This window comes from Fusarium subglutinans (assembly GCF_013396075.1).
Source record: "Fusarium subglutinans strain NRRL 66333 chromosome Unknown NRRL66333_c0000079, whole genome shotgun sequence".
Taxonomy (NCBI): domain Eukaryota; kingdom Fungi; phylum Ascomycota; class Sordariomycetes; order Hypocreales; family Nectriaceae; genus Fusarium; species Fusarium subglutinans.
Window position 1 is genome coordinate 64,613 of NW_023502142.1, and position 12,832 is coordinate 77,444.

Here is a 12,832-nt window from a genome sequence, read left to right on the forward strand (position 1 = left end):
AGTCAGCCTCCATGACAATCACACCATCGACGATCATTATGCCACGTCGGTGTCAACATCAGCGATGTGGCATCGGATTTCAAGTACCTGGCTCCGTTGAATATCTATTACTTCCAACATGAGGCGCAGATGCCGGAATCCCCTGGAAAGAACCCCTTCAGATTGGCCCCGGATCATCCATCAATAAGAGGCAGAGAAATCCATATGACAATCAGCGCGGCGACTATTGGGACAAGGACTACTATGACGGCCCACAACACACCGTTGAATTTGGTAAGTTTTGATAGATATCTCATCTACAAGTTCTTCCGGCTCTCAAATATTATACCAACTACTTCTGCTACCGCAAATAGATGGAGCACAACCAACGATTGACTCACCTCTTCCCGAAGAGAATCTCGACAAGGGATACTTTGATAGTGAGGAGGATACTTGCGATTGCAAACCGAGATAATTTAATGATGCCGGCAAGCATGCATGAAAAATGTGTCTAGCTGTATCAGTCTAACACGTATGCAGTCTTGAAGCAATCATTATTAGATGCATACCAAGTTTGAGATACAGGACTGGGAAGAAGTGGTTCAGTTGGCCAAAGGGTCTCTGACTGAGACTCAAAGCAAGTAGAAGTATGGGAGTCGAAGAACAGAAGATTTTGGGGCGTTATGATCTCGATGACTCAGCTGTTTGGATGATACAACATCTGCGGGGAGACGAGCCACAAATGTTAGCTTCATTCAGCAGTTATCTGCCAGCACGATGCTCTAGCAAAAGTAGGATATAAGACTGCAGATCACCACCATTTCAAACCCGAAACCGAAGCAGGTAGCCACCACATTACGGTTTCCCTAAAAGCGTCTGTGACAGTCACTACTTACCGGAGGCTACGGAACCCATATTTACTAATATATTGGAGACTTAGCTATAGTAGCCAGGTCCCGAGAGCTCCAGGCAGCAAAACAGTGTAATAATATAAGAAACAATACCAGAAACCCCCCCTTTTCCAATGACTTTCATTTATTAACAATCTTCTTTATCACGCTTATACAAGATATACCTGTGTATATTCTCTAAATCTCTATCTTCTACTACAACTTCAGGATGGCTGGCTTTAAGACCCATCTTATTGTGCTACAAAGGGCCGCTCAGGATACTCCATCACTCTTGGCTCTTAAAATACCGCATATGTCATTAGATGGTGAACTCCAAGGATGGACAGATATAACCTGCTCGCAGCTCCTGCATGACGTCGAGCGATCTGCCAGGTATTGGTCCCGTAAGCTTTTGAAAAAGGAAATCAACACTGGATCAGTCATTGGATTATGGTGAGTTGAAAGATCTTGAACCGCCAGGCACTATCATTGACCTGATTTAAGGCTGAAGGGAACTACTTACCTAGATCTACTGCATATCTGGGGCATCTCTAGAGCTGGGTACGTTCCTCAGCTTATTTCGGCTCACTTGACTAGCAGCACCGTAGTCAGACAGCTCCTCAACGATGCTAAAGCAAAGGGTCTTATCCATGATCCGGCAATTCTCGTTTCTGTGGGTGAAGATGTTGCCACTTTTCCTGCTGCTGATTTCCTCGGTCTGGCTGTCGAGCAATTCCCGCTTGCTGAAGTCAACAGCCCCAAGTCGGGTCACGAGATTATCTTCATTCTGCACTCCTGTGGATCTACCTCTGGGAAACCGACGCTGGTTCCTGCAACAGCTAGGTGGCTGGATTGCAACATGCGCAAAACCAAGCACGTTACATTCCGGGGCCCAGGGGCTGAATATCAGGAGACTAATGTGGCTAGGTAAGCGAGCAAACTATCGAAGTCAGCGTCGACTAACACAGCTATATAGTGGAAGTTTCTGTCACGTCGCGAACGCACTTGGATTCATGTCATATCTTAATAAGGGCTCTTGCATGACGCTGCCTACGTTGCTCCCCTACTCACTTCCCGAACTACGGAAAATGGTTAGGGAGTGTAGAGTGACAGTGTTGAACATGTTTTCTTCCTTTTTAGCCGACGTCACCAAAGCAGCTCGTAAGGATCCCGAGCTTCTCGCCATACTCCAGAGCTTCGATGCCTGCACTTGCGGTGGACTTCCACTGGACGAAAATAAAGCAGCTTGGGCTCGAGAGCAAGGCATAAACCTAGTTGAACTCTTCGCCAGCACAGAGGTCGGCTGTATGATGATTGGCGTGGGGGGACGACATGGGAAGTTATTGCGCATGTGGCCTGGATCAACATTTGAGATGCGACCCATTTCTGTCGCGCTAGCTGACACTTCACTCAGAGACGCTGCTAATATTGCATCAAGGGGAACGCTTGTGGAACTAGTAGTTCCCAAATATGCTCCTGAATGTCCGCACCCTTCGCTGTGTGACCAAGACACAGGCGACTTCAGTACAGGCGATATCTTTCTGCAAGTCGAGCCAGATCTTTACATCTCCATGGGTCGCAATGACGATTGGATCAAGATGGAGAACTCACTGCGCTGTGATACACGATCCATTGAGAACAACGCACTTGAGGTGTGTGGCAAAGACCTAATCACCGCAGCAGTAGTCGTTGGAGCTGCCAGACCTGCACCAGCGCTTGTTGTCGAGGCCAAACAAACCGAGGACTATGGTGAACTGCAAACTAAGATTTTGCATCGAATTACCCCATTCCATGAGCGCCGGTATAAACACGAGCGTATCCTCGACTCGCGACTGATTGTCATCGTGCCTAATGGGGCAATACCAAGAACTGCAAAGGGTAGTATGCAAAGGAAAGTGGCTAAGAAAGAGTTTAAAGAAGATTTAGACAGGATTTATTCAGAGGTATATCTAAGGAAGTAAACTTAAGAATTATTAGTTTAATATAACTATATTATCTTATTTATAATCCAGTTACTGAAAAGACCAATGAATAATAAAGCTGTATTTCACACGTATCTGAACTATTCAATCTTTTTACATCATCTGACAATAGCCAAAGTACTTGAAACGGATTTACGACAATAACAATTGTTCTTTGACTCCTAGTCGTTACGGTCCCTCTTCAGCCATTTCCCTTGAGAGCGTAATGATTCCATAAGCCGAGCTACGTGCCCACGACGTGGTGGTAACCTATCCACAGCACTGAAATCGTAATCTCGCATGTTATGAACATTGCGCTCGTCTGATGGCGGGTTAAAACCCAATTGTATAGTTCTAGAAAAGCATATCAGTATTGGTGTTCATATGTGCGACTCACTCCAACATACCTGCCTGTACTCGAATACACACTGCTATTGAAGTGTTCTCCCCCAAAAACAGGTGATGAAGTGGGATGGAACCTATCGCCCGATCCTCGCCGCCAAATCCGTAGATGTGCGCTGTCGACGATATAACCGTCTTCAGGCTGAGAAATTTCGGAGAGAGGGAGGCTGAGAGTAATGTTTTTCACTCGCTCCAGGGGTGCGAGGGCCTCTGTAAGTGACGTTATATTCAACAGAGAGATATTTTAGGGGCTCTGATCAATGTTGTCCGCGTATTTGTCTATTAATAGAGCCGAGGAGCGGGCGGCAATCCAGATATCTAGGGTTGTCAGATTCTCCAACAGATCTAGTCTGAGGCCATGAAAGTTCGGGGATTTGTGGCGCTCCTCTACCAGTGGTGTCTGGACTGGCGATGAGCAGGCCAGTAGCATGGGAAAAACTGGCTCTAACGATAGCTCGAGGTGTCTGCCAAGCGTGCGAAACGCTGGTGGCGGAGTAGTCACTTTGGACTCTTCTTCCATACTCTTTGGGACTTTACAGAACCCGACAAACATATTGAGAGCAATGACGTCTGTGAAGATAAAAGTGGTCGACTCATAGATTGACTTGAGGCATTCTGAAGACCTAAAATGATAATTAGTAAACAAAAATATGCGCAAAGCTAGTCATGGCCATACATGAGCCTGCACGACAAGAGCGTGCCCAAGTACGGGCTCCACGTCGCAGGATTTTCGGGGTTTGATTGGGGGCTACTCCAGCATGGTCCTCGAGAAGAACACATACTAATACCAGGGCTTGCATCGCTGCCGTGTACCTGTGCAATACGTTCACCACAAGTGAAATGATTCTTCCAGGCAGAATAGAGCTGCAGGGCATAGCCCTTGTTGCTGAAGCTATCCCCCAACGCAACACCGAGCTCAATTCTGGTGGTGTTGATAGCTTCCTGGAGTCCATCCTCCACCTCGAATGGCGTCGTGCACCGCCATCGACAGAAATGAGACTTGGTTACGTCTTGCGTGTCCTTGTGCCAAATGATGTGCTGGCGAAGACCGCAAGAACGCCATAGCTCTAGATAGACTTTATCGCGCACTTCACGTGGGATACGTGTAATGAAAGAGGATTGAAGCTGAGGGTCTGGAGACTGGTCGGCCATTTTCGGGTGCTGTTAGATGTGTTGCATGGTACAAGCATTTGTCGGAGGAGAGGATGGCGCTCTATTTCAATGCCAACAAGACCAACCAACCCCTACATTATTTATGCGCTAAATTTAGACGAAACACTGCCCCTCGCCCCCAAATAACAACCAACAACCAGCAGCCAACAGCCAACAGCCAACGGCCAACGACCAGCTGCCGCAAGGTAATACAGAATGGTAGGTCTTGGATTGTCTTGCGCATGGACATGACAGAGGGAGAATTTTAATACTTTATAATGGGTTTTTAATCGGGCTTGGCATCAATAATATGCTCGGCACATAATTATCATACGTTCATCGCCGACCGTAGCTCTTTCGGAGTAAAGGACTCAACGCTCGATTTTCAGTCGATAGGAATGCTAGCTCATTTCATACTATTCCATAATCTCATTCCCCTCTTATCAGCACACTTCTTGGTCAAGACATGTTATGCTGCTAATTTATCCTATTGTTAACACAAATCTTTGCTCTAGTAAAAAAGGATGCGTGGTCAACTTCCCGTGAGGCTCCCTAAATATTATTAAGCTATAGATTGTGACCATATACCAGCATTGTCATGACTTATTTTAACTGATGGACTAAAATAGCGCCAGCCCATATCGACCCCGGATTGAGACGGTCGGGGTAGACTTCCATCATGCGAGCATAAAGCTCTTCGGGTGTCTCGGTCTCAGCAGTTATTTTCTCAAACACTTCCAAATATGTTTTAGTATCCTTAATCGCTTCAGGCCCAAATCCATGACTTGGGTCGCCATGTCCACCCACGACATGACTGGGCTCAAGTGCAGCGATGGTGTCCAGAGCTTCGATCCAATCCTTTCGCTTGGCAGCCGTTCCAGACTCTCCCATATACGGATGAGTATTTGCGTAGACCGCATCGCCAGTCACAGCAAGTTTGATAGAAGGGACCCAGAGAGTTGTCGTATCATCGGTATCCGTGTGGCCTGTCCTGACAACCTCCAGCCTCTCCCCTTCTAGTTCAATGTAGTCTTGCTCAAGAGGCTCGGCAACCCGTAAGGTCGGCGGGATCTGGCCCGGAAACAGCTTTTCCCAAAGCCCAGCGAGTCGCGCAGGCGCAGTCTCTAGCTTCATCCTGGCCACAACTTCAGGTGTTGCGACCATGACGGCATTAGGAAACCGCTCTAGAATGGGTGCGCCGCCAAAGAAATGGTCGCCGTGGGCGTGCGTAACATAGATATGGGTGATGTTCTTGCCGCTTTCGACAACCCAATCCAGGAGCTCGTTGGAAGCTTGCGAGGTCAACTGGGCGTCAACTAATACAGCATCTTGATCGCCATATATCAGGGTGGAGGAAGTAGGAACCCATCTAAGGTGGTCGTGGCCGGCGGGCCCTGAGCGAGTGGCCGAGTCGCGTTTGCTGAAAAATACACTGTACTGTAAAACCATTTTGAGAGGGGATGGTTTGGCTGGGACTCGTGAGACTGGAGTAGCAGCTCCTTGACGAGAAATATTTATAAGAAAATGTTTAATATTCCTGTCCACCGCTGATTAATAGGTTTTACCACGACATATTTGTTATATAGTAATCAGGTCCGATCTCCGAAAACTCCTTCCAGAAGAAGTGGATAAGCGGTATGGCACGAACCTCGGTGGCCCACAACTTTAAAGTTCAACTAAGTGTAGCGGGATAATAATGAGACCGTTTGGATATCCTAGCACTAACATAATATTATAAGTCTATAGTATAAATTTTTCCTTATTTTCAGAGTTCAAGTGGTATATGTTCCTTTTGTAATATCAGTCTTTGTTCGACTAGTACACACACAAAATGCCTCGACACTCTAGCTCGGTTGATGGTGCCGAACTGTTTTATCGCCATTATGCTCCAGAAGGCAGAGCCCCAGTAATCCAATCCACGAAGAGCCTAACTCTGGTTCTTCTTCACCAATGGCCTCTCTCATCTCGCATGTACGACTCGATCCTACTGTCACTTTGTGAGACTCATGGATATCGTGTCATTGCCCCCGATCGGCGGGGTTTTGGCAAGAGTGACTGGTCTGGACAAGACCCTACAGTTCCCATTAGCTACAAGGAGCTTGGACAAGACTTGTCGGGCCTGTTGGAGAGAATCCAGCCCGGGCCTTTTGTGTTTGTTGCCACCAGCATGAGCACGGGTGAAGCGCTTATGGCATACCTCAATAGCTCATATGTACAGGAAAACTGTCAGGTCAGTTAAATCACGGGCTATCTGACGAAGTCAAGCGCTAACAATGTCTCAGGGTATGGTATGGATAAGCACGTGTCTACCATATCCTACAGCCTCGCCCCAAAATCCGAAAGCTATGCCACAGAGCGCATGGGATGCTACCGTCACGGCTCTGAGACAAGATAGGCCCAACTTCATTGCCAACGGCTTCAAGGGGCCCTTTGGAGACTCAAATTCTGGTGCAGTCACAGAGAAACAGGTTGCGTTCTTCGAAAACATCTTTTTCGAAGCTGATCCCTTTGCCATTGAACGCTGCCTACAGATTTACTCTAGCGAAGACCTATCTGAGCATCTCAAAAGATTTGGGCAAATTTTCCAAAAGCCTTTCCTTCTTATCCATGGCGGCGGCGATAAGGCAGTGCCTGCTGAAGTGAGCGCAGAACGTGTTCAGGAGTCTGTCCCTGGAGCCAAACTGACTTTATATGAAGGAGGAGGACATGGTAAGTTTCCAAATCTCGGCGCTCAGTAATGCAAAGCTGACCTAAACTCCTTAGTTCTCGTCCTTGCGCATTCTGATCGCCTCTTGGAAGACATAGTAGAATTTACAGAAGGTCTTGCGTGATGCAACTGATATTTAGTGGAGGTACTCTTAGTAATTTCTATAGTACGTTATGAGGAAACTAGACGGAGTGAAATACACGAAGCATGCAAAAGTAATCTTGTGTCGTAGAGTAAACTCCATGGCCAAATGGGCACTGAAAGCTTTCAAGCGAACAACGGCGTGGTGTTAGGTGATAAAACTACCATAGAATCTCTATACCTGAGGCAAGTCCTTATCATCGTGCAAGACATTCTCTGTCTTAAAAACAACAGCATCCTTGGGTAGATGAGGCGAAAGAAGGGCCGTGTCCCAGTAGAGCCAGACCTCCTTAAAATGCAGCCCCTCCTGAGTCTCGTCGCTTCCACTCTTTCCGATAATAGCAATCATTGTGATAGGAATACTAACAGTTGGCGTGCTTTCTTTGTTTCCCCGCAGCCAAAGGTTCCGAACATTCTGGGTGTATATCTGGCTAGTCCCATCATCACGCTCAATCTCCACAAAATGGATCCAGTCGTGCTCGATGCGCTCAAACACGTTGAAGAGCTTCTTCATCCACGCCCACATTTCGTCTCCTCCGTGATAGACGGCGTTATTCTGGTTGTGGAAGATCACATCCTTGGAGTAGAACTTAAGACCAGAGCCGCTGTCGTAGCCCCTTGAATCAACGGCATTGACATATTCCTTGAAGAACTTCTGCGTCGGTGACTGCGGGCCGTCCTTCTCCCATTGTGCGCCGGAGACGTGACTAACGATACGAGGCATTGTGTATGACTAGAAGGATACGTGAAGAAAGGGCCAGAGAAGTAAAGGTATGGAAGTAGTAAATGGATCTTGAACAAATGGAGATACTTTAGTCGTTTTGCGTTCCCGGCCAGGAACCAAATCAACACCAAATAAATGAACTCATGATTGTTTATATCTTGGGATGGTCATGAGACTCACGGAAGTGCCGAGGTCCATGATCATCCGTCTTATCCGGGCGATCAAGGCTAATTCAAGTGCCGTAAATGCACCATCACATCATAGTCGGGAGAATTATCAACAATCCCCGGATGACTAAACCTGGTTTGCGGTAGCATTGACGTCCTTGTCTAGAAACTTAGGACTAAGCAACCCCGATTGAGCTTAGATGTGCGGTCCTTCATCAGGGAGCCTGGCATAGTCTGTCATTCTAACTGATCGACATGCTGGCTGCTGGTCTTGGTGTGGGGAGCAGAGTGGGCTATCCGAAGAGATCTACATACGAGCCGCGGCACCCCCACTCCTCTACAGTAAATTAAATGCTCCGTAGCAAGTGCCGGTAGTAAGGGCTGATAAATTCACAAAGCTGTCGTGGCACATGAGCCCGACACGGCCTGCTTGACAAGTCCCATCCCGGGCCTCCATTCAAGAAGCTCTACATAGTATTAATCTTCTAAAGCTATGTTCTTTAACTTTATCAGGACCCCCAAGATAGAAATATAGCTCAGAGAAATTTACCTATGGAAAAGTCAGCCAATAATTTACATCTACGTAATAAACTGGCACGTCGTTTCAATTCCTTCTTCATACACTCTTGACATACCTGCCGCGCCTAAACTCAAGGATGGGCCTCCCACGTCAAGACATTGAGTTTCGAGCATGCGATGGCATCACACTGCGTGGCTGGCTGTACCCCCAGGCAGAGACCTCGCCATGCATCATTATGACCCACGGTGTTAGTATACAGCCTCCGCTCTTTTACTGTCTCTTTGGTTATAATATCTAACAAGTAATATTTATTCATCCAGCTTGGTGGAACCCGCCACTTCCTGCTTCCGAATTTTGCGTCAGCTTTCCACGATGCAGGGTATATAGTACTGTTATATGACAACCGTAATTGGGGAGATAGCGATGGTCTGCCTCGGCAGGAGTCCAATCCTCCGTTACAGCAAGCAGACTATTACGACGCATTCAACTTTGCATCAACTATTCCTTGCGTCGACCAGGACAAGATTGTGTACTGGGGCAGCAGCTTCTCAGGTGGAAATGTTATCTACGCTGCGGCAATCGATAAGAGGATCAAAGCTGCTATAGTCCAGTGCCCTGCTGTTTCAGGCGAGGTCAGGTCACTCGCGTTCAAAGATCGTATCCCAACTTTGCTAGAAGACCGGCGTCAGATTACCTCTGGATTAGACCCACCAACCGTGCCGCTGATTGCCGTTGATCGAGAGTCTTCGGATCCAACTACGACAAACGCCATGTTCCCAACCAAGGATGCATACGACATACTGACTCTTCAAAAGACATGTGGAAGTCGCTGGGAGAACTACATCACTTCGCAGACACAACTGCACATGCTCAGCTTTGAGGCTCAGTCTATGATTCATAGAGTCTCCCCTACACCACTTTTGTTTGTTGTTCCCGGTAACGATGTCTTGGTACGAACGGCATCACAAATGGATGCGTTCAACAAGGCGCGGGAACCTAAACAACTACTATACCTGGACGGCTGCGGACATTTTGATCTTTATACGGGAGACTATTTTGAGGAAAACATTAAGGTGCAAATAGACTTTCTTAACCGTTATGTTAAGTGATAGAAATTTAGCTCCTGATAGACTTAGAATTACCTTTAGTAAATCTGCGCTTATACCAGGAAGGAAGCCATCAAGATAAACGTGGTTGAATAAGCTATCTGCGACAAGCCTCAACTGCAAATCGCAGATCTGGCTCACAACTTGATTAAATGTTTCAGTCAGTGAATGTTCCATTTGGCTGCCCTCATGCTAACTTGGAGGATTACCGTGTTTCAAAAACAGGCCCCCTTAGACCTGAAGCGTCATGCCTGTCACATAAGAATTCTTCACCAGTGACAGGTAGGCCTCTACCATATCCTCTGGCGTTCCGACAGTACCAAAGAGAGATAATCCTCTTAGCACGTCGCGATCCACCTCATCCTGGCTACATTTTTGCCTGCCTGCTGAAAGCCCCTATCTCCTGTCTGAGGGCAAGATCTGTAAGAATCTCCTCGCTGCCGCCACCAACTACCTGTGAGATGTTAGCTGCTCCGCACTCATTATCCATTCTCGAGATGAAGAAGCAAAGGCACTTACTAGCATCCGAAGGTCACGGCTGATTTGCTCTACTGTCGCTCCTCGGCCGCCCTTCTGATAGCCGGCGCCCCCAAAGATTTGCTGTGCTTCTCTGCATGCCAATTCCACCATCTGCCCGCCCTGGATCTTGGCCAGGGCTATCTGACTTGCAATGCTTGGTTCCTGCCATCCCTCACTAGATGAATTCACCTGGAAAGCGATCTGCTCAAGCCAAGCCCAGTGAGCCTCGACGCGGTGTGCAACTTCAGCGAGTTTGCGCCGTATGACTTGATTCTCAATCAACTTCTTCCCAAAGGTCTTACGCTCCATCGCATATGAGAACGACATGGCAAGACAGGTACGGCTCTTTCGATTACACCCAACTGCAAGCGCATATCGTTCCCTGTTGAAGTTCTTCATGATGATTCCAAAACCCTCGTTGTCTGGACCGATCCGATTCTCAACCGGCACTTTGACATTTTCGAGATCCACAAAACTAGACCCTCCGGCGTTCTGTCCACTATTGAAGATCTTTGTCACAGACACGCCGGGGCTATCGAGCGGGATCTCGAGAACGGTAATACCTTTGGCACCTGGACCGCCAGTTCGTACAGCAGTAGTCATATGGGTTGCCCATTGAGCACCCGTAATCCACTTCTTGGCGCCGTTCACAACGTAGAACTTGCCGTCTGGAGACTTTTCAGCTGTGGTTTGGATGTTGGCCACGTCTGAACCACCACCGGGCTCCGTGATACCTAGGCAGAAATTGACACTTCCCGAAAATAGTCCTGGAAACCAACGAGACTTTTGTTCCTGAGTTCCATAATAAAGTACCGGTGGTAGGCCGATCGTAGACGCGCCGCCGAGGGCAATAGAAACTCCGCCTTCAACACGAGACATTTCGTCGGTTGAAATGAGAAAATGAAAGGCGTCCAATTCACCTTGGGGGATTCCTGCTAGATCGGGGACATTTTTAGGTCGGAACTCTTCTGGTACGTCCTCAAAAGGAATTCCAGATTTGCAGTAGCTCAGTGCCGCTGATCGTGGAACGTCGCCTTTCTCTTCCCATTCCAAGGCATATGGAAGAATATGTTCATCGACATATTTGCGAATATTATCCCTCAATTTCCAGTGCGATGCGTTGAGGTAGACCGAGTTGCCAGTCCGATACCATGCAGGTTCGCTCCATGGCACATTTGGTGGTAAATATAACTTGGGATCTGGTGGCATTCTGAAGATTCAGGTCGCCAGCGCTTTGTAGTCTGGATAGTAATTCCTTAATTTCAGTAAGCGTATGGCGGTAACACTTGTGAAGAAATTATCGATCTGCAGAAAGTAGCCTTTGTCGATCTCGTCGAACCTACTTTCGCTCATATATACCCCTACCTCGAACGTGCATAGAGATTGGTAGAGAGCTTTCTGGGCAAACAAGGATTTCACATCCGAGGTGAAGAAGATCGGGACCAATTTGCACCGCTGACAGCCTCGGAAGAGTCAGTAAGACGTAGCAGAATAACAATCCAAGCATGGCTCAACCCATTACGGCGAGCAGAGGATCATGTGTTAGTCAGTACCCACCGAGAATGCCGAGCAAAGCTAGTCCACAACGGTTCTAATCAATTGCGGGGTTGTTGTCTAACATACTCTAAGGAGCTTAGTATGGTAGATCATCTATCTTGAGCCTCGGCTGAGCCTGAAGATGAAATGTATGGCACAATTCACGTACTGTAGGTACCACTCTTTGTCAGTATTACCTACGTAAACTACACTGTTGGAGATGGAGATTGAGTATCTAAGCATGAAAGCCATAATGAGATTTATGTTCACTTATCGGCGTCTAGACTACCCTCATCCAATCCCCCCTCTTCTGCCCGTTCTCCAAATTGTTCGATATCTTTCTCAATCCAGATTATCGGCGTCATCGATCCACAGAAACTTCATAACCAAGAAGCATAATATTATAAACCATACACTATAGTTTATTATATTAAGTATACTTACCAAGCATTTATATATGTATTTTAAAATTTAAAGTACCACATAAGAATATGAGGTAATGCTTTATATCTTATACAGTATACCATACCCTATATCTAAAAACTACATAAAAGCGCGACTCGGCTCCACATCTTGTGTCGTACTTACGATAAGATAAGGTGGTCCGTACCCCGTAAGCATCCTCACCATTGATAGCTAGGGCTTCTCCCTAGCCAACCTTCTAAACAATGAACTGGCGAGAGCCCTTGGTAGTAAACGTTGATCAATTGATGCGCTGCATATTCAAGTCGCTCGTACTGACTGTCGCAAAGCGACTAATGGGAGAATTGTCACCTGTGGAGGAGGGCAATTGATGGAACTGCTTCTGCTGCAAATACAGAGAGGGCTCTTCCAGGATTCGCGCCGCCAAAGCGGAGCGCTCAGCACTGACCAATTCTGTGACGTGCGTTCGTGGACTCGTGTTATACTCGCGTTTAATTAGTCCCCAGGCATCGCTCCTATCCCTACGATCGATGCTGCCTTTGCCTTTTGACAAGCTGTCGTCTCTTGACCTCCACGGACGACACTTGCCACAAATGATCACCGTC

The 12,832-nt window shown here is 47.2% G+C and overlaps 7 protein-coding genes across 7 annotated transcripts; 3 read left to right on the forward strand and 4 right to left on the reverse strand.

Annotated features, from left to right (window-relative positions):
* Positions 1-1,098: 1,098 nt before the first annotated feature.
* On the forward strand, positions 1,099-2,830 carry FSUBG_6886 (acetyl synthetase; the record flags this gene model as incomplete). Its single annotated transcript, XM_036685131.1, has 3 exons — positions 1,099-1,322; positions 1,374-1,796; positions 1,846-2,830. The coding sequence occupies 3 exons, from the start codon at positions 1,099-1,101 to the stop codon at positions 2,828-2,830; spliced, it is 1,632 nt and encodes a 543-aa protein (XP_036537614.1).
* A 646-nt stretch (positions 2,831-3,476) lies between these two features.
* On the reverse strand, positions 3,477-4,384 carry FSUBG_6887 (uncharacterized protein; the record flags this gene model as incomplete). The annotated part of the gene is made up of 2 exons (XM_036685132.1): positions 3,477-3,855; positions 3,909-4,384. 2 exons carry the CDS (start codon positions 4,382-4,384, stop codon positions 3,477-3,479), a joined length of 855 nt encoding a protein of 284 aa, XP_036537615.1.
* Positions 4,385-4,987: 603 nt separating this feature from the next.
* Positions 4,988-5,833, reverse strand: FSUBG_6888 (Zn-dependent hydrolase; the record flags this gene model as incomplete). The annotated part of the gene is made up of 1 exon (XM_036685133.1): positions 4,988-5,833. One exon carries the CDS (start codon positions 5,831-5,833, stop codon positions 4,988-4,990), a length of 846 nt encoding a protein of 281 aa, XP_036537616.1.
* A 382-nt stretch (positions 5,834-6,215) lies between these two features.
* Positions 6,216-7,215, forward strand: FSUBG_6889 (Arylesterase; the record flags this gene model as incomplete). Its single annotated transcript, XM_036685134.1, has 3 exons — positions 6,216-6,614; positions 6,667-7,093; positions 7,148-7,215. 3 exons carry the CDS (start codon positions 6,216-6,218, stop codon positions 7,213-7,215), a joined length of 894 nt encoding a protein of 297 aa, XP_036537617.1.
* A 192-nt stretch (positions 7,216-7,407) lies between these two features.
* On the reverse strand, positions 7,408-7,956 carry FSUBG_6890 (uncharacterized protein; the record flags this gene model as incomplete). Its single annotated transcript, XM_036685136.1, has 1 exon — positions 7,408-7,956. The coding sequence occupies one exon, from the start codon at positions 7,954-7,956 to the stop codon at positions 7,408-7,410; it is 549 nt and encodes a 182-aa protein (XP_036537618.1).
* An 823-nt stretch (positions 7,957-8,779) lies between these two features.
* FSUBG_6891 (alpha beta superfamily hydrolase) lies at positions 8,780-9,752 on the forward strand (the record flags this gene model as incomplete). Its single annotated transcript, XM_036685137.1, has 2 exons — positions 8,780-8,890; positions 8,964-9,752. 2 exons carry the CDS (start codon positions 8,780-8,782, stop codon positions 9,750-9,752), a joined length of 900 nt encoding a protein of 299 aa, XP_036537619.1.
* A 364-nt stretch (positions 9,753-10,116) lies between these two features.
* Positions 10,117-11,477, reverse strand: FSUBG_6892 (acyl dehydrogenase n-terminal; the record flags this gene model as incomplete). Its single annotated transcript, XM_036685138.1, has 2 exons — positions 10,117-10,203; positions 10,269-11,477. The coding sequence occupies 2 exons, from the start codon at positions 11,475-11,477 to the stop codon at positions 10,117-10,119; spliced, it is 1,296 nt and encodes a 431-aa protein (XP_036537620.1).
* Between the last annotated feature and the right edge of the window lie 1,355 nt (positions 11,478-12,832).